Source organism: Patella vulgata, chromosome 1 (assembly GCF_932274485.2).
Source record: "Patella vulgata chromosome 1, xgPatVulg1.2, whole genome shotgun sequence".
Classification (NCBI taxonomy): domain Eukaryota; kingdom Metazoa; phylum Mollusca; class Gastropoda; family Patellidae; genus Patella; species Patella vulgata.
The window spans coordinates 60718572-60744817 of record NC_065879.2 but is presented as its reverse complement, the minus strand read 5'-3'; the positions used below and the strand labels follow the sequence as shown (position 1 = coordinate 60744817).

General features: G+C 36.0%; 1 protein-coding gene across 1 annotated transcript in view; it reads right to left on the bottom strand.

The window, feature by feature from the left end:
• Positions 1-26246, bottom strand: part of LOC126831028 (hemicentin-1) — a 147675-nt gene that overhangs the window by 94322 nt on the left and 27107 nt on the right. Inside the window, exons 5-17 of the mRNA XM_050561639.2 lie at positions 25939-26160; positions 25295-25482; positions 23594-23811; positions 15439-15560; positions 13969-14149; positions 12010-12101; positions 10811-11077; positions 10422-10546; positions 9582-9726; positions 2458-2640; positions 1916-2011; positions 1198-1470; positions 22-309 (exon numbers count right to left, since the gene is read on the bottom strand). Of these exons, the coding sequence (XP_050417596.2) occupies positions 22-309; positions 1198-1470; positions 1916-2011; positions 2458-2640; positions 9582-9726; positions 10422-10546; positions 10811-11077; positions 12010-12101; positions 13969-14149; positions 15439-15560; positions 23594-23811; positions 25295-25482; positions 25939-26160 (2400 nt within the window). The remainder of the gene's footprint in view (positions 1-21; positions 310-1197; positions 1471-1915; positions 2012-2457; positions 2641-9581; positions 9727-10421; positions 10547-10810; positions 11078-12009; positions 12102-13968; positions 14150-15438; positions 15561-23593; positions 23812-25294; positions 25483-25938; positions 26161-26246) is intronic.

Genomic DNA, 26246 nt, shown 5'->3' with positions numbered 1-26246 from the left:
CATTTGATAACATAGACAAACCTTGAACATAAAGTCTAACATTCTTTTCAACCTCTCCTGCTTTATTGGATGCTACGCATTTATATTGGGCTGTATCCTGGGGATCTGCGCTGAATATTTCTAAACTTCCATCATCACGCATATAATAATGGATGTCGGTTAATGAGATGGGGCTACCATCTTTAAACCAGGTAAATGAAGGTCGAGGATCAGCCTCTACATTACATGGAATTACGATTCCACGTCCCTGTATAACTGTAAATTTATTTTTCTTATCTTTCTCCAGTTCTTGAAGTAATTTTGGTGGGCCTGAATAATATGAAAACATAATATTTTTTTTTAAACAGTTTCACTTAAATCTTTAAAATACTCTAACCATATTACCCAATTCTTGCTATATGAGACTAAAACAAGCCAACAATCTGCGATATCACCCAAGGTGGAAGCGGCCGTAAAACCCCACGAACGAACGAACAACAGCTAGGCCACAATCCCCCAAAAAATAAATGACACATATTAATTAATTGCATATTTATCTTTTTGAAATGTATTGAGCAATCAAACTGATTAGCTATACTTAGTCTAAGCAGATAACGTTCACGATCGAACTCAGCCAAGGTTTTGAAGTAACTGGTAGTGAAACTCTACACCAAGTTTCATCATTCTCCATAAGTTAGAATGAAATTGCTTAGCTGTGCTTCTTAGCTTTAGTGGAAAATGTTAATCATTGAACTCAGTCAAGACATTCACCCAATGAACATCTACACCAAGTTTAAACATTCTACTTCAATTAAAAACAGAGTTGTTATATGTTCCAAAGTCTTGACCAATCAAATTGCTTATTGCTACTGAGACTAAGCAGATGATTCTCATCACCAAACTTAGTCAAGATATTGATATTATGAATCTATAGTCTGAGTTTCATCACTCTCACCCAATCAGAACCAATGTTATTGTGTTCCAAAGTCTCAACAAGTCAAATTGCTTATCTAGGCTTATCCTTATTGGAAAATGTGCATGATCGAACACTGTCAAGGCATTCACCTAACAGACACCTACACCAAGTTTCATCATTCTACCTCAGTAAGAAAGGGAGTTATTGTGTTCCAAAGTCTCAGATTGAAGTCTCTGCTTTTCCTATGCAGGAAATGCTGATCTCAAGATAAATTATTCCATATAATTAACCCTTCTGTTTACCTATGACATCAACAGTGACATGGTAAGTTGCGTTTCCACCAATATTCGACGCTACACAGACATATTCACCATCATCACCCTGAGTTACATTCATAATCTCTATTTTTCCATTTCCTTTTAGTTTTATTTTAGCGCTCTGTCGAAGATTACGTCCATCTTTCATCCATGCTACTTTAGGCTTAGGTTTGCCGAGTAAAATCGTGCAGTCTAAAGTAGCTGAATCACCTTCTAAAACTTTGATAAATGGGTAACTGTAGGCTATCAATGGTCGCACTAAAACCATAAAGTGAAAGCAATTAATACATATAAATGGAGTGGGATGAGGTTAAGTGTATCCTCAACAAAATACATTGATCATTTATACAGTCATACGATAATTTAGGAGAATTTTGCCCAGAAAGAGGCATTTCTGCCAACTCTTCTTTGATTTCCAACTGTAAAGGATTATTTTACATGCATTCTATGTCAGCATTGCAGGCACCATCTTGAAAGAACATGAAGGTTCTTCTTGGGCCAGAGGTTTGAAATCTGGAACATTCTAGTCTAGAGTACAATGACTGCTATGACTACTTTTTTGTGACACCCCAACCCCGCTTTCAAAAATCCTAGATATGTCACAATTATACTCTATTACTCTGATGTGTTGTTTTCAGACAAAGCATTAGATGCCCCCAAAATGCACTGTTATAGTATTTGGTTTTACATATTTAATACTCACCAATTCCAGTAACACTAACAAAAGTAGATTTATCAGCAACACCAAAATGATTCTGTGCTAGACAGGTATATATACCTTCATCACCCAGGCGGATGTCTGATAAAATACAATATAGTAATATTTCCTAATTCCAGTTGATCAATTCATTTGGTGTTGTGAGCTAATAATACATTTGAGGAAGATTTTACATACAGAATCCTCCACCAAAGAGTTAATTTGTGCAGTAATTCAAGACTAACAGATCAGATATTTTATATAAAATGGAAATGGAGGTTAACATTCATTCAACACAAATTACCCAGTAGGTAATTTCAAGACTAACACATGGTATATTCTATTTTCAATAAATTATCTTTACCAGTGGGAGGAAACCAGAAGACCCATTAAAAACCACAAGGCTTTAAGGAGCAACTTTATTCCTTGTCATATTTGACATTTTAATCGCTGACATGACAGATCTTAAGAACTAAAGCACACACTTTATACCAATTAGCTTTTAAACTCTCCAATATGTTATATAAATGTGCATTTATCAAACTTACTATTGATTTGCAGTCCACCATTTGGTAGTTGACGTAATCGATTGCTTTTGTTAAAAGGTTTACCATCCCCTCTCTGCCAAATAATTTTAGGTGGAGGAGAACCTTTGGCTCTACATGGTAGAACACCGTTCTTTTGTATTTCTATACCAACTGTTCGTGATGTCGCTACTATCGTAGGTGGAGCTGTGGATAAAAAAATATTAAATCATCAATCAATATCAAGACTGATCGAGTTATGTCAAATTAAAGGTAAAGGACCCAATTAATTTATGTCAAATTAAAGTATAAACAAATTAGACATTTGACCAAAATCAACTTTATTCCAAGGATAATTCCAATGAAGATATTTTCTGGGAAAGATGGTAAAAAGCTCAAATATCAACCTTCTTAATGTTGCCATAGCAAATAATTAAATATACTGACCTATTACAAAATTAAATGGATGATATAAACAAAGATAGATTGTTGCAATGTGAATTTTTATTGCAATAAAAAGCAAAATCATTATAATGTAAAGTATCATTGAATTGACACATTCACAAGATTATATCGTCGGTGGGCGATCAAAACCACGTATATCAATTTTGGCGCCAAAAAGGTTTTTTACATGGTTAGAATCGTAAATTAATGGCGCGTCGAATGCTCTATTCGCGGTAGTTGTAATCCAGTTAGAACTCAAGTTATAGGCATGTGACTAAACATCGTATTCTGATTCGTGAAATTTTCTACAAACCAAAATGTCATATCTTATATACGCCAGTTTGTCATAAAACATCTTTCAAAGTCACGTGGTTTTTAAGTACCAAAAAGTCGTATCTCCTAATTGACATCGACGCAGGCTACAGGCTAACAAGGTAAGAATTTAATTTTACATTACTAAGTCTTAAGTTTTGTCTAACACAGTCTGTCCATTTTGACATAATAGTAGTATTTTGAATCTAAATGATAGAGGAATTCACGTTAGAAAGAGTAGAAAGAGGTAAAACTGTGTCCCAAATCTAGATGAAAAAAAAAGAAAACAATAGTCTTGAACTTTTAGACAATCGAACGAACCAGCTTACTTAAGAATTTAATTTCTCATTACTAAGTCTTAAGTTTTGTCAAACTGTTTTATTATTATTCTTATTTGTTTCAGGTGCCCATTACAATGACGTATTCGAATTCGTCTTTCTCAAGGGGGAAACGTATGCTTCAGATCTCCTTCAATTCGAATAACCTATTTACACAGATTATTTTTAGGGTAATTTACCTAGTACAGTGGCGGACGCAGGATTTTTAATTTATCGGCCGTGGGGGGGGGGGGGGGGGGCGGAGCAAATCGGGAAAAATCAGGGTGTCAATGGTGGATTATGAAGCTTATCTGCACCCGAATATAACACTCAATTTCATCAGCTGTAGCTGACATAATTCAAGGTAAATAGCCCTGAGCCATAATAACCAAGACATAATTCAGGGTAAGTAATCCAAGGCTATAATATCCACGACATAATTCAAGGTAAGCTACCTAGGGTCATAGCATCTACTACACAATTCCAGGTAAGTTTTCTGGTAGGTAAATAGCCTTGGATCGGTTCTGGTAGGTAAATATACGCAACCTAAGATCAGATATCAAGTTTCGTGATATTTACTCCATAAACAGGAGTTATAAACAAAACCCAATGTACGTTTAGCCAGGAGCATGGAATCTATTAGAGAAAAGCTATCGAATTAGACTTTTCAAAAACTGTTGTGAAGACTTGTTCTAGGTACATCTTGTCTGACGATGATCGGCAGTAATGGGACGGCAATTTAGATAAAGGGTCTAGAAATCTTTTAGCGGTTAAATATGTAGACGATTCTCTATTCTTGGATTTTTTCTCTTTTCGGTCGAGCCAGGTGTTGTACCGTTTTTGGAACGGTCGAACCATCTGTACACCCTTTGTTCTCCGAGAGCAAACGTCGATAAAACATATTCTTGCAGACCTGTAGTCTGTCATTGCTTTTAATTAAGTGGTAATGGTAAGTAGTTTGCTTTCTGTATGCCTTTTCTTCCGTTTCGCATACGGTTCTATCCTTGACATTACATTTCTTTACAAGATTTACGTACCTTGCTCCAACACCACCTCATGCAACCAGTACTTACCTTGTTTCAACATCATTTCCAGGCCCAAGAACTTACCAGTCCTCAGTGCCACCTCGTGAAACCAGTACTTACCTGCCCCAGCACCACCTCCAATAACCAATAATTACTTCGCTCCAGAACCATCACCACTAATCAGTATTCATCCCGCTCCGGCAACACATCAAGTAAATGGTACTTACATACCTTTAGCCCCCCCACCCAGTAACCAGTACTTACATTCCTTTACCACCTCTAATCACATCCCTTCAGATTCACCTCTGGTAACCAGCACTTACCTCGCTCAAGCACCACCTATAGTAACCAATACTTACATCCCTTCGGCATCACCTCTGGTAACCAATACTTACCTCGCTCAAGCACCACCTCTAGTAACCGGTACTTACATCCCTTCAGCATCACCTTCGGTAACTAGTACTTGCCTCGCTCAGGCACAAGCTCTAGTAACCGGTACTTACAACCCTACAGCATCACCTTCGGTAACTAGTACATACCTTGCTCAAACACCACCTTTAGTAACCGGTACTTACAACCCCCCAGCATCACTTCCAGAAACTAGTACTTACCTCGCTCAAGCACCACCTCTAGTAACCGGCACTTACAATCCCCAGCATCACTTCCAGTAACTAGTTCTTACCTCGACCAAGCACAACCTCTAGTAACCAGTACTTATGTAAATTTAACACCATTTTCACTAACCAGTTCTTACCTCGCTCACGCATCACCTTCAGTAACCAACATTTACCTCGCTCCAACATCAACCAAAAGAACTTACCTTGATTTCGATTCGCAGACAAATTCTAGCTCCGCTTCGTCATCGTTGGGGAGTTGGTCCTTGCTTCCATAAATATTTACAATGCTTCAGCATCAACACAGTCTAATTATCTGTTGACAGTTACAGGATTGCCATCGTCAGACATTACAGCCACAGTCGAGTCGGTCGCAATTGCAATTGAAGAAAACAAAGCAATAGAATCAATATCAGCTGAGATACTAAAAAGAGCTAAAAAGGGTGCTCTGATCCAGCAGTTTGGCTTAAGAACAACAACCAACTATTACGCATGCATGGTAAACCATACATGGGTTTAGCTCATAATGTTGGACATTAAAAATATGCTGCTAAGAGATCAGGAAAAACACTTACACCATCGTCCTCTACATCAAAGTGTAAAGCTCCAAATCCTAGCAAATTATGTTCAAAATTTACAGAGGATGACAGGCGTAATCTATTTGAAGCATTCTGGAAGATGAGTTGGGACCAAAAAGAGGTATACATAGTAAATCTTGTAAAAAAATGTAATGTCAAGGATAGAACCGTATGCGAAACGGAAGAAAAGACATACAGAAAGCAAACTACTTACCATTACCACTTAATTAAAAACAATGACAGACTACAGGTCTGCAAGAATATGTTTTATCGACGTTTGCTCTCGGAGAAAAAATGGTGTACAGATGGTTCGACCGTTCCAAAAACGGCACAACACCTGGCTCGACCGAAAAGAGAAAAAAATCCAAGAACAGAGAATCGTCTACATATTTAACCGCTAAAAGATTTCTAGACCCTTTATCTAAATTGCCGTCCCATTACTGCCGATCATCGTCAGACAAGATGTACCTAGAACAAGTCGTCACAACATTTTTTGAAAAGTCTAATTCGATAGCTTTTCTCTAATAGATTCCATGCTCCTGGCTAAAGGTACATTGGGTTTTGTTTATAACTCCTGTTTATGGAGTAAATATCACGACACTTGATATCTTATCTTAGGTTGCGTATTCAGTATCATCCCTATCCAAGGCTATATTTACCTACCAGAACCGATCCAAGGCTATTTACCTACCAGACAACTTACCTGGAATTGTGTAGCAGAAGCTATGACCCTGGGTAACTTACCTTAAATTATGTCCTGAATATTATAGCCTTGGATTACTTACCTTGAATTATGTCTTGAATATTATGGCTCAGGGTTATTTGCCTTGAATTATGTCAGCTACAGCTGATGAAATTGAGTGTTGTATTCGGGTGCAGATAAGCTTCACAATCCACCACTGACACCCGATTTGCTCCGCACCCCCCCCCCCCTCCCGGCCGATAAAAAAATATCCTGCCTCCGTCACTGTACTAGGTAAATTACCCTAAAAAATAATCTGTGTAAATAGGTTATTAAGAACAAAACGTCGTATATACTCAGAACAGGCTTATAGTTTGTGAACAGAACGTCGTATATCACATACGCCGCCATTTCACAAGACAAAATGTCGTATATAGCCACAGCACATAAACCCCTAAAATTATCCCAAAAATAACCTTCCCATATTAAATTTTCCACAATTTAGTTCATGAATTAGAAATATAATCACATTCAATAAAAAATCCGGGACCGCAGACAGTTTTTTGTTTCCCCTGAAAACTTAATAAAATCCGATATACGAGGTTTTGATCGCCCACCGACGATATGTAATAATCAAGGACAATAACTCAGGAAATATCAGAAATTTATACAATTATTATTGATGGCATTGATCAAAAGAAAGAATATAAATTAAATGTAGATTAGGCGATGATTTTTTTTACTGTTAAAGCATTCGCATATTTCTACAAAGTGAGACTTGTTAAAGTTATTACAATATTCTACAAAGTGATCAAGGGTAATAAATCTGGAAATGATTATCAGAAATCAATGAAATTCAATAGGCTTATTCGTCTGGTGAATGTATGACACAAAATGGGGTTTAATGTTCTACTTTTCTGCACCAACTGGGCTAATAAGGATGGGCATACATCATTTATTGTGCTTTGAGGGAAAATGTAAACGGACAGCAATTGAATTTCAACTGTCAAGGGTTCTTTACGTGGATGCCAAGGTGTACACGGAACCACTAGATCCCTTACTCACAAAGCCATCATAGTTTGTAAAAAGATCGGATGATACATGTAATCTGTAGAGAGTTCATAAGAAATTTTTTGACGAATGGATGGATTGATGGGGGCCATGGCAATGTGCGAACAGATTTCCATGAGGGTATATAAAAATAGAATAATAGTAAGTTGAATTTCCAAATGGGGAAACAAATCCCACTTAGCAAATGGCACCAGGTATTTGGAAAAGGGTAAGCATACCATTTTTAAGCATGGCACCACTAATAACAATAATTTCTTGAGCACCAACTCCATCCACATGCATGCTCAAAGCCCTGTTTTTTTAAAGCAATAAACTATATAGGTTGTGTATCAAATTTAGTCTACATAATATTGTTTGAACAAATGAGTTTTTAATTAGGATTTTAATTTTGATGTTGAAAGCACAAAACGTTTTGATTCCTGGATCTCAATCTATACTTATAAGATAGGTTGCCAGGCAACGAAACATACGCCCACAGCAGCCAAATCATCCGAGTAGTCGACAAGAGTTGTCCCATATTTATTCCTTTGTAGGTAATTGGGGGCCTTTACAAGACAGTTCCATACAGATCCTATTATAATTTTTGTCATTTGAGGGTTCACAAGGTTCTACAAACTGAAACAAGGGCCAACTCTGGAAGTAGTTTACAGAAATTGTTGAAATTTGACAGGCTTGTTCGTTTTACTAATTTAAATTATGCATATAAATTTCATACAGATTGGATGATCACTTTTGTCATTCAAACGTTCACAAGGTTCACAAAGTAAAACAAGGGCCATAACTCTATTGACGGAAATTGCAGAAATTCAATAGACCGGTTTCACAAATTTAAATGATGCATATAAATTTCATACATATCGGATGATAACTTTCATTAATTGAGCATTAACAAGGTTGAACAAAGTGAAACCAGGGTCATAACTCTAGAAGTAATTATTGCAAATTGCTGAAATTCAATAGGCTTCGTGGTTTCACTAATTTAAATAATGCATATAAATTTCACAAAGATCGGATGATATCTTTTAGCATTAGAGCGTTCACACGGTTCAATAAAGTGAAACGAGCCATAATTCTAGACGTAATAAACGGAAATTTCTGAAATTTAATAGGATTGTTCTTTTTACTAACTTAAATGGCACATATAAATTTCATACAGATCGGCAGATAACTTTAGAGGTTAGAGCTTTCACAAAGTGCAACAAAGTGAAACAAGGGCCATAACTCTAGAAGTAATAAACGGAAATTGCTGAAATTCAATAGAATTCTTTTCTTTACTAATTTAAATGACGCATGCAAATTTCATACAGATCGGCAGATAACTTTTGATGTTAGAGCGTTCCGAATGTGCAACAGAGTGAAACAAGGGTCATAACTCTAGAAGTAATTAACGGATATTGTTGAAATTCAATAGGCTTCTTCGTTTCACTAATTTAAATCATGCATATAAGTGTCACAAAGATCGGGTGATAACTTTTGGCGTTAAAGCGGTCACAAGGTTCAATAAAGTGAAACAAGGGCCATAACTCTAGACGTAATATACAGAAATTGTCGAAATTCAATAGGCATCTTTGTTTCACTAATTTAAATGATGCATATAAATTTCAGAAAGATCGGATGATAACTTTTGGCATTAGAGCGTTCACAAGGTTCAATAAAGTGAAACAAGGGTCATAACTCTAGACCTAATAAACGGAAATTCATGCTGAAATTCAATAGGCTTCTTCGTTTCACTAATTTAAATGATGCATATAAATTTCACAAAGATCAGATGATAACTTTTGGCGTAATAGCGTTCACAAGGTTAAAAAAAGTGAAACAAGGGCCATAACTCTAGACATAATGAACAGAAATTATTGAAATTAAATAGGCATCTTCATCTCGCTAATATAAACAATTGGATAATAATTTTTGGAGTTAGAGCGTTCACAAGAAATTGTGGACGGACGGACGGACGGGGGCAACGGCAATATACGTCCACATTTCCATGTGGGCATATAAAAATTAATGCTAATTGTCAGGGGTATAGCTAGGGTATAAACATGGAAGGAATCCATGGACACGGTAAAGTGAGCCTGAGTAATGTTTAATAAACAATAAAAACTTACAACCAATCTCCAATAAAACTGTAGCGTTGTCCATTCCAGCTTCATTAGATGCAACACATTTATATTCACCAGAATCCAGTCGCTGAACATTATTCATCACCAGTTTACCATCTCGTGTTACCACAGAATCATAGGCTGTCTGTACCTAAAAATACACATGAGTAATCCTCAGATTATGGCTAAGTGTCCAAGAGGAAATCTGCTCCAATATCCTCCTGACTAATATCACTGTAAAAAGTTGTTACCATGAAGAATTAAAGAAACAGTTCTACAGACTACATGTGTATCTAATAGAAATTGGGTATGGAAAGAAATGGAGTTGAATGGCTTGTTTATACAACGGTCATGTGTGTAATGCTAGGGAGGAGAATTTTGTCCAGGCAGTACCATTTCTGCCTCTTCTTCATAGAGTTCTTCTACATGCTCACCACTATAGTTATCAACCCCACAGGCACCAGATGTGGAAGGGTGAGAACCTGGATTAAAATTCTGAGATAGTTTTTGGCAAATGCCAAGATTCCAACCCCGGACATTCTGTCCTAATGCTGAAATACTGCAGCACATACAATAGTAACAGGTTAGCCCTTATGGAAAACCTAGACTATCTATTTCATCCATTACACCTTGTGTCTCTTTTTCCTAACATTTTTAGTTTACTTGCCTTCAAAATCTACATTCAGTCGAGTCTATTTGCTGTCGTTTTTCGATTTTGACGAATTTATTTGCAAGACTTTATAGGATCAATTGTTTTTAAAATTCTATTAGAATCACATTTAGAAATAACTGATAATTAACATAAAGACCTGAATGAATAATAAAATTGTGAGTCAGATTACTTACAATGCGATCTCCTCTGTACCATGTAATATTTGGTGGAGGAATACCGTCAGCATCACAGAATAATGTTGCCTTATCACCCTTAGCAACCAATAATCTTTTCTTGTATTGTTCAATTCTTGGAGCCTCTGTAGAAATTGAAAAAATAAATAAAATGTTTCAAAAGTTGTAAGAATACATATAAATCAGAAAACTGTAAGTCTACAACTGTTCAAGTCAATTCTTTAAAATCGTTGAAATTGGTAGTATATTTTCAAATTGTTTCAAATTGCATTCTTCCAAAAAGAAATCCTAAATGATATCACAGTCTAAAAATCAGCATTTTATAAAAAAAATATCATTTTAATATTCAATCCATTGTCATTTTATTTCTAAACATAATATCAGTTTACCGATATAACTAAGTCTTGCAATGGCTGTATCATGTCCAGCCGAATTCCTTGCTAAACATTCAAAGTCTCCTTGATCTTCACGCTCTATATCCTTAATAAGCAAAAATCCCTTTTTAACAATATATCGATCGTTTGGTATTACAAGTTGATTTCTTCTCATCCATGTAAATGTTGGTTTAGGGTATCCTTCCGCTACACATGTCACATTAATCGTTTGGCCAACAACAAAATTCTGTTCTCGAGGAATGGTCCGCACCAATGGGGCCACTGAAATAAATCAAATACAACAAGCATTCTGAAAGTATTGCTGAAACCATGCATGGCCCCTACGATTCCCTACAAATTTTACAATGCATGCATTTATAAGAGGTTGATACCGCAATACATTACTGTACATAAATAAACCAAATATGTATAGATCATGAAATAAATACCACAAAGTTTAACCTAAAATAATTTTGGAAAATAGAATTTTAAAGGGAATCCACAAATGCAAATTCAATCTTTAACAACATGCTACACCAGAGTGTATTGATCTTTAGTTAAACACCTTGAACCATAACCTAAAATAATTCCAGAATTTTCAATGATTTTAAAAATTGAAGTCAACAAAGGGCCATAATTCAGTCAAACATTAAAGGAATTCAAGGGAATTTGATTTGCAGCTCTGCTACATGTACATGTATCTACAGAAGTGTACCAAACTTCCAGAACACAAAAATGACAGACGCCTATAGATATAGTTTCCTCCGATTTCTTGTGATTTTAATAATATTTTTGACATGAAATTAATTTTATTTTATATGGTATTCTATATAACCCTAGACTCATCGAATTATGGAAAATCCAAACAATGACAAAATTAGAGTACAGCATTTCTTTATATTGCATCCACAGAACTTTTCTATTGAATCTTAAGATATCCATCTCTTCAAATTGTGCGTACATTCTTAATCACTATGATTTTAACATTGGCAATGTTGTTAAATCATGCTAATATAATTGGAAACTATTGTTTTATCATGAAACGAATATATCCAAAGCATTAATGTTTCTTTAGATGGATATGTGTTTAATGCAATCTCTCCAACATCTCACCAAATTTTTGTGTGTTTGTGGATTAGCTCTGTCTAGTAAATAAAACCATGAAAACACGCTCACAGTATTTTATAATTTTAGCATATTAAAATATCTCTCACCTTGTAATTTAAGGTAAATACGAGCAGATGTTGATCCACCTTCATTTCTAGCAGTACAATTATACTGACCTTCATCTTGTTTACCCACATTACTATAATATCAAACATTAATCAGCAAATATACAATATAAAATATACAATATCAAATGTATAATATCAAATCAATAATAGCAAATATATAATAGTAAATACATAATGTCTATCAAATAATAACGATCAAATATATAAATAGCAAAAACATATATACTGAGCGCCATGGAAAATGCATCACTTAGTTTTTCGTATAACAAAATGATCCTGTAACCATGTCTTATTTATTTTGCTTCTTATTGTGAACAATATTCAAATGGGAACACATCAATAACAACACATTTGTACACTTATGGATGTTTAATCTGTAATCAATGGTACAAAGTCAGAGGAGTCAAAACCAAAAGTACGAAACAGATGTCAGTAGCGCGTGTGTCCTCTAAGGGCTCTTACCAATGTTTGAAAGAAGGCCTGGGGCAAATTGTTCCATTCTTGGACAAGAGCAGCTTCTAAAGCAGCAATGGTGTACATCTGTGGTCTCTGATACAGATGGCGTCCAATCTCATCCCAGACATGTTCTATCGGTGCCATGTTGGATTATCCTGTTGGAAGTACTGAAGTTGTGGGTGCGCTCGAAACATTGGAACAACAATTGGTTGCAAGACATCATCACGGTAGGCTACAGCATTAACGCGATCCCTGCAAATGTGTAGGGCGGTCCGGTGATGAAATGTGAAGCCTCCCCACACCATTACACTTCCCCGACCCCATCGATTCGTTTTGAAGACGCAGCAGTCTGAAAGACGTTTCCCAAGACGTCTCCACACACGTTGACGGTCATCAGCGTGATAAAGATAAAGAACACACTTTGCCAGTCTACTCTTCTCCATGTCTGGTGTCCTTGAGTCCATATCAAACGCCGCTGACGGTGATGATCCCTGAGGATAGCTCCAACATAAGGTTGTCGTGCACGGAGTCCTACTTCTCTTAGACGACGTCTAACGGTGTTGGCACTTACTGGTCCTTGTCTTCCGACGACTGCTGCACCTGTTCGAGTCGCTGGGTGGAATCTGTCACGCAGATGAGTTACCCGGATGTAGCAGTCTTGAGCCTGGGTTGTAATGCGTTGTGGACCAGGACGTTGCCGGTCACGTGTTGATCCAGTAACTCGAACACGTTCTACCAACCTTACAATAGTGGACTGATGACAATTGAAGTGTCTGGCAATAGCACGTGTAGACATGCCAGTCCTGGATATTCACATGGCTTCATTCTGTTGATTTTAAGTAAGTCTCGGCATCTCTAGCTCGATTCCTTTACACGTCCAACAACAAATTACGACAGATTGATGTTTCACACATTAAGATGTACTGCACATTAAGTTGAAAACATGCTTTTTAAGGGCTCACACACAATGCTGCACGTGAATATTGGGTTTTTCATGTGCATCTCGTGCAATTTTTTTTTTGCACACGGGCCGATATTTTTTTGCGTTTGGGAGCATTGTGTGAAACAATAGTTCATAGCATTGCATAATATTATACATACAAAACCACCTAGTAATAAAATATTTGGGAAAAAAAAGTGATGCGTTTTCCATGACGCTCAGTATATAACAAATATATAAATAGCAAATACATAATAGCAAATATAAATACCAAAGAGATCAATCAAAATCCAAAAATTTAGTATTAGTGAGCATCATTTTATATGATACAAACAGCAACAGCTAGACAACTGTAGAACCAAATCCACAGAACAATGTTGGTGTAAAAGGAAAGTTTAAAATTATATTTAAAGGACAACAGGTTTCCAATCCTTGTGTCATTCTAAAGAATTTCATATTAGAACAAGATCGTCAGAATGAAAATGAACCAAATAGCCTACTGTTGCTTTCAATGTTTAGACAGTATAAATGCAGAAACTTACGTGATTTCTAGAGTGCCATTTGGTAAAACTTTAATTCTATCATCGTAAGTTAGAAATCTACGTCCAGTTTTAGTCCAGGTCATGTTATAAGGTACAGTACTGTAGGCTTCACATGTTAAATATGCAGACTGCCTAGGCAAGACTGATACATTCTGTGGTGGTAAAATCACAGGTGGTGGATCTTAAATTGATAATATAAAACCAGTTTCTCCAATAAATGTTTAAAAAATCATTATCTCCCTTTGAAGCACTTGTTGGTTGAACATGTTTATTTAGTATGAATAGTAATAATTGCTGCCATAACTAATGTTTCAAGTATGAGAATTAGTGAGAAGATCAAATTTCTGACAATCATTATTTGTTTAATATCTAATATTGAAATTCATTTGTACGATTCTGATCAGATTCTAATATCTCAATGCCCTCCAAAAGGAATCATTCAATACCTATCATAGAGAACAAGCTAAAAACAAAAACGATTTTTTGAACAATCAGGGGCCATAATCCAGAAAGTTATGGTCTGAAATGTGCAACTATCAAAAGGGACAGATTTTTGGAATATAAAGATATGTTTTAAGTTTTATCAAAATCGGATAAAAATTGTGACCTCTAGAGGGTCCATAACCTTTGTATTACATACTTATACACTGTCGGTCAGTTTCATTTTGATTTTCCTAAAATTCCAATTCAACCTTCATTATGGTGGAATGGTAATATATCTAAACGGTTTTTAAAATCGGAAAATAAATTGTGACCTCTAGAGAATCCACAAGCTAAAAATGCGATTTTCTACCAATCAGGGGCCATAATCCAGGAAGTTACGTTCGGATATGTGTGATTATCAAAAGCAACCAATATCTTTATGATAAAAACATATATTTAAAGTTTCGTCCAAATCAGATAAAAACTGTGGCCTCTTAGAGGCAGTTTTGGTCCTATTTTCACGAAATTCGAAACTCAAACATCATTAGGGGGTAACGGGGATATATTCACACATTTTTTTTAAATCGGATAAAAATTATGACCTATAGAGGGACCACAAGCTAAAAACGCAATTTTTCGTACAATCAGGGGCCATAATTCAGGAAGTTACGATCCGATATGCGCGAATTTCGAAAGGAACCAAGATCTTTGGGTTATAAACATGCATTACAAGTTTCATCACAATCCGATCAAAATTGTGACCTCTAGAGTGTCCACAAGCTAAAAACGTGATTTTTTGTACAATCAGGGGCCATAATCCATGAAGTTATGGTCCGATACATGCCAATATCGAAAGGAACCGATATCTTTGGGAGAAAGACCTATATTTCAAGTGTCGTCAAAATCGGATAAAAATTGTGACCTGTAGAGTGTCCACAAACAAATGAGGACGGACAGACAGGGGCGACAACAATATACGTCCACATGAAAATATGGGCGTATAAATACGATGGCTCTTCTAAAAGCAATTTAATGTACAAAACTTACCGCTGATATCCAGGTATGTCGAGACATTTGTGAAACCAGCCAGACTTGAAGCGTTACACATGTAATCACCTTCTGAGAATTCTCCCGCTCTTGGTATTAAAAGTGTGGCATTGGCAGAATCACTGAAATAACAGGAAAACCATTAGGAATGGACTGGACTTTATGTCTCATGTTAATTTATTTCTGTTTTTACGTCTGCAATGAGAGGGAGGAGGTATATTTGGCTTAAAACCATTGTTATAACGTCAACCTTTGCCTTTATTATCCATTAAATAATGTTGGGTATCATAATCAGTTTTGGACAGTTTTTTTTCTGATGCATTAGTAAAGCATATATTTGTGTTCAGGTTGTAAATGGTAGGGGAGAGCGGGGCACAGTAAGCCATGAGGCACAATATGCCAGACTATGTAATTTTTAACTGTTTTTGGAAAATTCAATTGTAATATCACTGGGGAATTCCCCTTCATAGCCCCATTTGTCCTCCTAAATTCAATAAATTATTGTAAGCTGATTAATATTTATCAGCCATTAACTGTTTTTCTGATGCAGAAGTGAATTTTTGATGGACTGGTTAAACTGTTTGGCTACTCCACATTTTGTTAGAGCCCACAAACTGCCATTTTCGATTTTCTGTCGTGGTTAATGACGAGGCACAATGGGGTACATTTCAGAGGGGCACACTGAGCAGAAGCATAGTTTTAGCTAAATATCATCTGTCCATTTTAGACAGAATCTAGATATCTGAGCTGTTTTTAAGGAAATATTGGTCTTAGGTTACGATTCCTTACTGATTCCTTGCATAAAAGACTTTTTAAAATTTTCAGCTGCATATCTGTGTTCAAGTCTTAAAACAAATTCATATTTTGAACTAAGAGATTAGTTTTTACAGTTCTTATGAGTTTCAGTGTGTTTACTATACATAGTGTGACCCAGTGTACCCCACATACGCGGCAAATTGGGTCAAAAAAAATTCTGGTTTACAATGATCTACACAAAAATGGTTTCAATTTATTAACTTCTTAACAGCACTGTTAAATCGAACATATGACTGGCTTCAACTGAGTACATAGTTTGATTCTCTGTAGGATTTCACTTCTGGTCAATTTACTAAAAAAAGAAATCATGCCCACTGTGCCCCCCTCTCCCCTAGTGTATTAAGAATGCGTTTGCGTGAGAACCATGCAGGGACCGGCACATGGTGGGTGACCGATTTTCACCATTTTTTTTATGTATGATGGGTAACCCCTCCAAACCCCACTGCCACAATTTTAGATTAATCAAACCATTTCTAGAGCGTAGAAAAAAAATTGAAATTTTAAGACCGAAAAAACCCCAAAAATCATCATTTTCAGGCCAGTTTTCAATTATTTCGTACAACTAAACTACGGCGAGTAGATTAATTAAACTTTATAGCGTAGCAGATATGGTTAGTGAGTATACATTCTGAAAGTTTGATGGATTTTCATGGAGCGGTTTTTGGTATAGGAACTTGTTGCTGCAAGGTACCAAAATAGCTCAATTTAGGTATGTCATTTTATTCTATCTATATCTCACCCACTGCAGGTTTAAGTATTTTTTTGGAATGCTGACTGAAAAGGCAATGATCTATAGTATTAAGATCAAGAAAAAAATTGGGTGGCACTCGACCCGTTTAGAAGTATATAATTTCCATTTTTGTACAAAAATAATGATTTTCAACAAAATTGACGAAAAATAAACCGCTTTATTTACACACTCAAAAGTGTAACATGGCACTTGAAACCAAATTAACATGGTTTCCAGTTACGTTAAGAGCAAGCCATAATAAAAATAGAAATAAACAAATAAATATAAACGCAGATTATATACTTTCATCAAAAAATTCAAGTTTAAAAAATGTTCCATTATCAAAACTACAAATGTTAATACTTATTACTATCTATAAGTTAATACTTATTACTATCTCTCTGTCTATCTATCTATCTATCGAGCGCTATCTATCTATTTATCCAATAAGTATCTAATCATGAAAACTGAGCTCACAATTACACCGTTAAAATTTTCAAACGATGAAGTTTGAAAAGCTTAATTTACTGTAAATGCCAAATGAGCTGTTCTTGGTAAATACAACTAATCTCTCTAGACTATTTGTCAACATTTTATTAATTCGGCAATATAACCTCATGATCTAGTAGAAGGATGATGAATTTTTGAACAGCAAATCTTAAAAACTAAAACGTGTAGTAGTCATATATATATCTGTCTATACTTGACAAACGAATCAAGCGATATTTCAAAAAGACAAAAAACAAATTGTATATGACCGTAAGGCCACTATTTTAGCATACTCCCTACGGTGTTTCGTTTGATTAGACCTAATCCCACTTAACACTGCCGTAATGAAAGCAAATTTCTGTTCCAAATTATGATTGGTCAATAGTCTGATTAACAACCAATACCTAACTGTGTAACAATATAATTCTGGTTTAAACAGGGTTTCAAATATGTTAACATAACGTTACGTCATGATTCACGAAATTTATTACGCCCAATTAACCAGTGCATAGCAGAATATTGCAGAAAAACTAGTTGCGTGACAAACGAGGCTATCAACATAGCTACAATGTAAACAATACTGTTTGGAGACGAACAATACTTTCACCGTTTTTAATATCTTAAATCACTGTCCAAAGTTTTAGGGAAGACCCCAGATTAAACAAAAGTGCAAATCTAACTTCGGCCTGTCGAATAATAATAATATTATTAATATGTACATTTATATAGCGCACGTACTCCATGTACAGAAGAATGTCCACTGCGCATACAATTAAATTAATTTAATTAATCTTGATAATTCTTGATGTAAAACAAGAAAGGGTTTGAGATGATTTAATGATCTCTGGAAGATTGTTACGCAGTTTAAGCGCATTCACTGAGCACGATCCGTATCCAAATGATATTAATTTCCACCTGATGAATGTGATGAATGTGTGTTCGGCCGGAGGTTACTCGAGGGAACTTTTATGTGCATAAAGTTAGATAAGTATATTTGAGCTAAGCCATTCACACACTGATACGTCAAAGACAGACTTTTGAAGATGATTGGCAGCCAATAGATTGATTTCAGAACAGGAGTAATATGAGAGTGTTTTGGTTATCTGGTAAGAATTCGAGCTGCAGTATTTTCTACAAGTTGAATTTTTTAAAAAAATTGGCACTAGATGTTCCTACTAACAAGCTGTTATAGTAGTCAATCCTTGAGAATACCAAAGAACATATAAGTGTAGCAGTTGCTTCCTGGCTAATAAAGTGTTTATATGGCCAATGTTCCTGGACCAAAGATAACAATTTCGACAAATTTCACTAATGTAACTGTCCATGCTCAAATTGGACCCCAAGAGAGGACACCTAACCTCTTCACAGGGTCTCATGGTACAAATATTACATCTCGTACAACCACATCATTTGAACTTGTATTTTTCAGATGTGTATTTTGACCACTTAAAATACATTCTGATTTACTTAATTCAATTAAATTTAATTTCAACATATTTCTTGTCATTCTATCTTTCATGTCATGTGTACACAATTTGATGTCAGAATAATTAAAGAATAAAACAGTTTTTGAAAGGGAATAACTTGCGATCAGCTGTGTATCATCTGCATAAGAATGTCGTCCTAGAAACCACGCTTATCGATTAGTTGTCCCAAATTCTTAGTATACATTACATAAAGGACAGGTCCAAGGACTGATCCTCGTGGAACTCCCGAATCATCTGTACCGGCCCTACACATGGTGTTGGTAGGCGGTTGCATGGGGCATTATCAGGCCTAATAATCCAGGCAATGCATGATTTTATTGGAAAAATGATGTCAAAAATGAAGTCATCTTCTTCAAGTTGCGTGACAAACGAGGCTATCAACATAGCTACAATGTAAACAATACTGTTTGGAGACGAACAATACTTTCACCGTTTTTAATATCTTAAATCACTGTCCAAAGTTTTAGGGAAGACCCCAGATTAAACAAAAGTGCAAATCTAACTTCGGCCTGTCGAATAATAATAATATTATTAATATGTACATTTATATAGCGCACGTACTCCATGTACAGAAGAATGTCCACTGCGCATACAATTAAATTAATTTAATTAATCTTGATAATTCTTGATGTAAAACAAGAAAGGGTTTGAGATGATTTAATGATCTCTGGAAGATTGTTACGCAGTTTAAGCGCATTCACTGAGCACGATCCGTATCCAAATGATATTAATTTCCACCTGATGAATGTGATGAATGTGTGTTCGGCCGGAGGTTACTCGAGGGAACTTTTATGTGCATAAAGTTAGATAAGTATATTTGAGCTAAGCCATTCACACACTGATACGTCAAAGACAGACTTTTGAAGATGATTGGCAGCCAATAGATTGATTTCAGAACAGGAGTAATATGAGAGTGTTTTGGTTATCTGGTAAGAATTCGAGCTGCAGTATTTTCTACAAGTTGAATTTTTTTTAAAAATTGGCACTAGATGTTCCTACTAACAAGCTGTTATAGTAGTCAATCCTTGAGAATACCAAAGAACATATAAGTGTAGCAGTTGCTTCCTGGCTAATAAAGTGTTTATATGGCCAATGTTCCTGGACCAAAGATAACAATTTCGACAAATTTCACTAATGTAACTGTCCATGCTCAAATTGGACCCCAAGAGAGGACACCTAACCTCTTCACAGGGTCTCATGGTACAAATATTACATCTCGTACAACCACATCATTTGAACTTGTATTTTTCAGATGTGTATTTTGACCACTTAAAATACATTCTGATTTACTTAATTCAACAAGCCAACAGTGAGGCTGATGTCCCCCGCCGAAATCCCAAAATAAATAGATGACACTTATTAATTAATCGCACATTTATTTTTTTCAAAAGTATCAAGCAATCAAACTGTAAACTAAGTTTTATCACTCTCTATCAGATAGAATCAAGATTATCTTGTCCCAAAGCATCAACCAATAAAATTGATTAGCTCTGCTTAGCTTCAGTTTGAAATGTTAATCATTGAACTCGGTCAAGACATTCACCTAATGAACATCTACATTAAGTTTAACCATTCTACCTCAATTAAAAGCAGAGTTGTTATGTTCCAAAGTCTTGACTAATCAAACTGCTTAACGCTCCTTAGCCCAAGCAGGAAATTCTCACCATCGAACTTAGTCAAGGTAATGATATAATGAATATATATTCCGAGTTTCATCGCTCTCACTTCATTTTATCTAAAGTTATCGTGCCCAAAAGCATCAACCAATCAGATTGCTTATCTCTGCTACCGTAAGCAGACAAGGTTCATCATCGAAATCCATCAAGACATTCACCTAATGAACGCCTACACCAAGTTTGAACATTCTACCTCATTTAGAAGAAGAGTTATTGTGTTTCAAAGTCTCTACCAATCAAATTGCTTATCGCTCCGCTTACCCTCAGCAGAAAATTTTCATTATCCAACTTAGTCAAGATATTGATGTAATAAAGCTATACACCAAGTGTCCTCACTCACTTAAACATACATTATGCAAGAGCAAAATCTGATTATTGCAAGTCTTAATTTAGGCTTCAGATGTTATAGAAATTATAAATTAGATCTTTTTTTAAACAACAAGCCCAAAATCAACTTTGTAGACCCATGGATGGCTCGGCTACAGCTCGGATTTAAATAGGATTTTACTGATTGATAAATTCAAATATGGCGCACCCTGATGAGAATACGTCAGTTAGATCGAGGCTAAATGATAGAGTGTACTTAGCGAGGCCGCTATAGAGCGTTTCCGCATGCCATTGAAAACTTTACTTGATAATCGAGATATGTAGGTGGAATTAACGCCTGTCAATCAAACGTTCACTACCATTTCTAGTCAAATATTACAACGATGATAACTATGCTCAGAATAAAGTAATTTGACCGAAATTTTCAATATATTCTTCTTTTATCATCTACTTTTGAACTGTTATAGCAAGAATGGCCAACTCTCTATAAAAATCTCCCATAATGTATCTTTAATTAGAACTAAAGTTATCGTGTCCCAAAGCATCAACCAATAAAGTTATCGTGTCCCAAAGCATCAACCAATCAAATTGCTTATCTCTGCTTACCCTAAGCGGAAAATGCTCATCTTCGAACTCCATCAAGGCATTGACCTAATCAACACATACACCAAGTTTGAACATTCTAGCTCAATTAGGAAGAGAGTTATCGTGCCCCAAAGTATCAACCAATCAAATTGCTTATCTCTGCTTACCCTAAGCGGAAAATGCTCATCTTCGAACTCCATCAAGGCATTGACCTAATAAACACATACACCAAGTTTGAACATTCTAGCTCAATTAAAAGTTATCGTGTCCCAAAGCATCAACCAATCAAATTGCTTATCTCTGCTTACCCTAAGCGGAAAATGCTCATCTTCGAACTCCATCAAGGCATTGACCTAATCAACACATACACCAAGTTTGAACATTCTAGCCCAATTAGGAAGAGAGTTATCGTGTCCCAAAGCATCAACCAATCAAATTGCTTATCTCTGCTTACCCTAAGCGGAAAATGCTCATCTTCGAACTCCATCAAGGCATTGACCTAATAAACACATACACCAAGTTTGAACATTCTAGCTCAATTAGGAAGAGAGTTATTGTGTCCCAAAAAGTGTGACGGACAGACAGACGGACAGACAGACGGACAGACAGACAGACGGACGAACCCATTTTAATAGTCCCCTGCTTTCTTCAAAAGGCGGGGGACAATTAAATTTAATTTCAACATATTTCTTGTCATTCTATCTTTCATGTCATGTGTACACAATTTGATGTCAGAATAATTAAAGAATAAAACAGTTTTTGAAAGGGAATAACTTACGATCAGCTGTGTATCATCTGCATAAGAATGTCGTCCTAGAAACCACGCTTATCGATTAGTTGTCCCAAATTCTTAGTATACATTACATAAAGGACAGGTCCAAGGACTGATCCTCGTGGAACTCCCGAATCATCTGTACCGGCCCTACACATGGTGTTGGTAGGCGGTTGCATGGGGCATTATCAGGCCTAATAATCCAGGCAATGCATGATTTTATTGGAAAAATGATGTCAAAAATGAAGTCATCTTCTTCAAGTTCGACCATCAAATTTAATATGAAAGAAATCCGTGCCAGTGATTTTGTCAAAACCAAATATTAGTATTAGTAGTCATCAACTTCCATTATAAATATAATTGTCCTCAGCCCCGCAGTGGGTGAGATATAGCGTCATGAAATTTATATGTTTTAGCATATAGCAAAAACTACGTCTCAAAATAAATTCCTCATAGCCCGAAATGGTTGTCGGAAAAATTTAATAGTCATATATATCGAAGTAGTAGACATGATCATTCATAAAAAATAATTTAAAAAAATAAAAAATCAATAGACAATTTATGGGAAATATTTGAATTTAAGGATTTTTTTTATAAAAAATGACGGGTTTTTAACACTAAAATGGCCATAGCTGATTCTCCGTAACTACAATGTTGGTGACCCTCATATTTCATGTGGGGTATACGGGGTACCCAATGACCAAATCTGCAAAGTTTGGTCAAAATCGCCCGACTACGCTTGTGCCGTTTTTTTTAAATTTTGCACGATTCTCTCGCGAACTCATTCTTAATCTTGAAAACTATAACATACAGTAGATCTATATACATGTATAGACAGAGAAAACTAAAAGTTATACAAATTAAGGCAGAAATCTTTTGATCTGAAAATCAATTCTCTAGTCTTGACATCTTCGTTTGTTTTTGTTTTTTGTTTGTGACATTTCCTGAATGCTATTATAATATTGAACTAACTGCAGCCTGTTGGTGGTCATAATTTGTCTCTTTGTATGAACTGCTTCAACATTGCCTTAACAAAATAGAGTACTCAATGTTTCTGTTAAGCCAGAGAGTGATCGAACAGCGTATGGTTTAATAGAAACTTTTCGTAATCTATCCATTACAGACTATGGTGTTTAAATGGAATAGCCCTAAATATGTCAAACTATTGATACAAATTTTAATGCATTGAGTCAAGCTTGAGTTGAAGGGACAAAATATATGTCTGCACCTACTCTAGTCACTACTTCATATATTCAAGGACTCTGATACTTACCTAAAATATTGATCAGGCCCCATTTTAATTCCTTCTCGATACCACTTGACAGAAAATGGCACAAGACTGTCAACATGACAGGTGATGACAGCCGTCTGATCGTAAAAACCTCTCGTTACTGCAGGCATGAAAACATTGGGTTTGGTGGGAATTCTGGGACTGATTGCTGTTGGCGTAGTTCGACGGAGAGTGTAACCTTCAGAATCTATACCATCAACCTGCAAAATTATATGTAATTAAACCTTTATAATGATTGACACAGTGTAGTTATCGGTCAAGTTATCCTAACAATGAAATGAAATGGGGTTTAACGTCCTACTGTTCTGCTCCGAACTGGGCTAATGAAGATGGGCATACACCATACAGTGTGCTATGGGGGAAATTTTGCCAAGACAGTGGCACTACGGCCTACTCTTATATCAAATTCCAACTGTCAAGGGATCTTTTACATGCACGCCAATGTGTACATGGGACCTCTGTTTTTTCGTGCCGGGGATCACGTGGCTAAGTGGGAAGGCCGGGTGTTCGATCCCTGCATTGGCCGAGAAAGTTCATCCAGATTTTCCGGCGTGGTTCTCCCTTGTCAGTGATGCAGGTTGGAGGGGCTGATAAGGAAAGCTGTCTAGTCATTCGGATGGGACGAAAAACTGAGGTCCCATGTACACATTGGCGTGCACATAAAAGATCCCTTGGCAGTTGGAACTCGATACAAGAGTAGGCCGTAGTGCCGCTGTCCGGGCAAAATTTCCCTCATAGCACACTGTATGGCGTATGCCCGTCTTCATTAGCCCAGTTCGGAGAAAACCAGTAGGACGTTAAACCCCATTTCATTTCATTTTTTTCGTGCCATCCGTATGACTAGATAGCTGTCCTTGTCAGGCCCTCCATCTTGCATCACTGACAAGGGATAACCATGCCGGAAAATCTGGATGAACTTTCTCGGCCAATGCAAGGATCGAACATCCGACCTCTTACCCACTTAGTCACCGTGAGCCCCCCCCCCCCAATGACAGACAATTAAGTGATATATGAAATATACATTAAATATGTGCTTTATTTTAATAGCACATCTAATAACACTTATACAGAATGATCACATAGCTATAGCTATTTGTCATGTTTGTGTTTTTCATAATTTGTATTCCTTACACAAATCTTAAGCCGCGATTGTACATATGAAAAAAAAGGACATAGAACTGTATATTAATGCAGTACAGACATTCCAACGAGGAAACTAGTCAGAATCTTATGTCAAATAGACTACTTCAGCTTTTTGCTCTAAACTAATTCTCCAATTAGTTATAAATTCTGAATTTGTCCTAACCTTTATTACCTACCCTGGCCTGTAGCCACATATTCTTAAATGCTTTGATTACCATGACCTTTTATTGACTATCAAGGTCAAATAGGTACTATAATTCCGGCATCACTGACTCTGAATTCTATCTTTTTAAAACATACCACATTATATAATGTCAATGGAGAGATAGTCAGATTTAACGGAACAAAACAATATCTAGTTTCAATCCAACTACCTGAATCAAGGAGATTCTGATATTTTATATACATCCTTAGAAAAGCAGTGCTATTCTAGTTTAAATTAATATTCCTAATTAAATTAGCTTTAGTTGGAATGAAATGATGTTCAGTGTCAATATAAAACCTCAACTTGACTACCACAGCTCCAACAACTTTACGTACCTTTATATAAAAGAAATCATCTGGGGGTATAAACGAGGTGCTGACGTTATATAGATCTAGATTGATTGGATCACGATACACAGGATATTGAGCCAATGGTGTACCTTTTAAATCTAATAACTCAAGTTTAGTAAACACCGCTGGTTTCACCATATCAGTTGTATTTAACAATAGATTAGTTGGCTGACCTGTAAGCAAAAAGGATAGGTTATTATCATTAAAGACATGTCTACCAAGGTGTAACTGGCTACCAGCATGTAAGTGTTAGGCAAATTTAATGTACCTGCAGCAAGAAAAGTCTGCAGCAACAATATGGCTGTTGCACTGATAAAACCTCAGAGGATAGATAAACAGGATGTTTTGTGTTCCAAGACTGGTGTATTGAAATGTATGTCTAAGAGCAACTGTCAGATCTCTACACAAAACGCTAAAAGTACTATAATTTATTTGAGATACAGAAACTAAGCAACATTTGGAGACATCTTGTGAATTTGAAATAATCACACATTCAGTGCTATCATCACTAGTGATTGTGGCTTTGGAAACATGCCTACGATATTTATTCAGTATATAACCCTGTATTTTAGAATCACAAAAGATATACATTAAAATCCTGCTCTTGTACAATAACCAAGACATCTTACCTTGTATAGGACGTAAATCGGTATCATTCAGATTTCTAGAAGGATTTTTAGAGAAACCCGCCTGGAAATCAACTGTACTAAGGCCAGTAACTCTGATGGTATGTGGACCACGACTAGATATCTCCAGTTGCCATCCTCCAGGTATGGGATCTTTCACATTATAAATCAATGCGTTGGTTATGTTCAAAAATACATTCAAATTCCTTTCTTCTAACCGCTGTCCTGAAAATTTTGTGGAAACATTGTTCAAACAAAAAATAAATTTATTTGTGAAATCGAGGACAAACGGCCAGTCAGCTTTCTGTAAA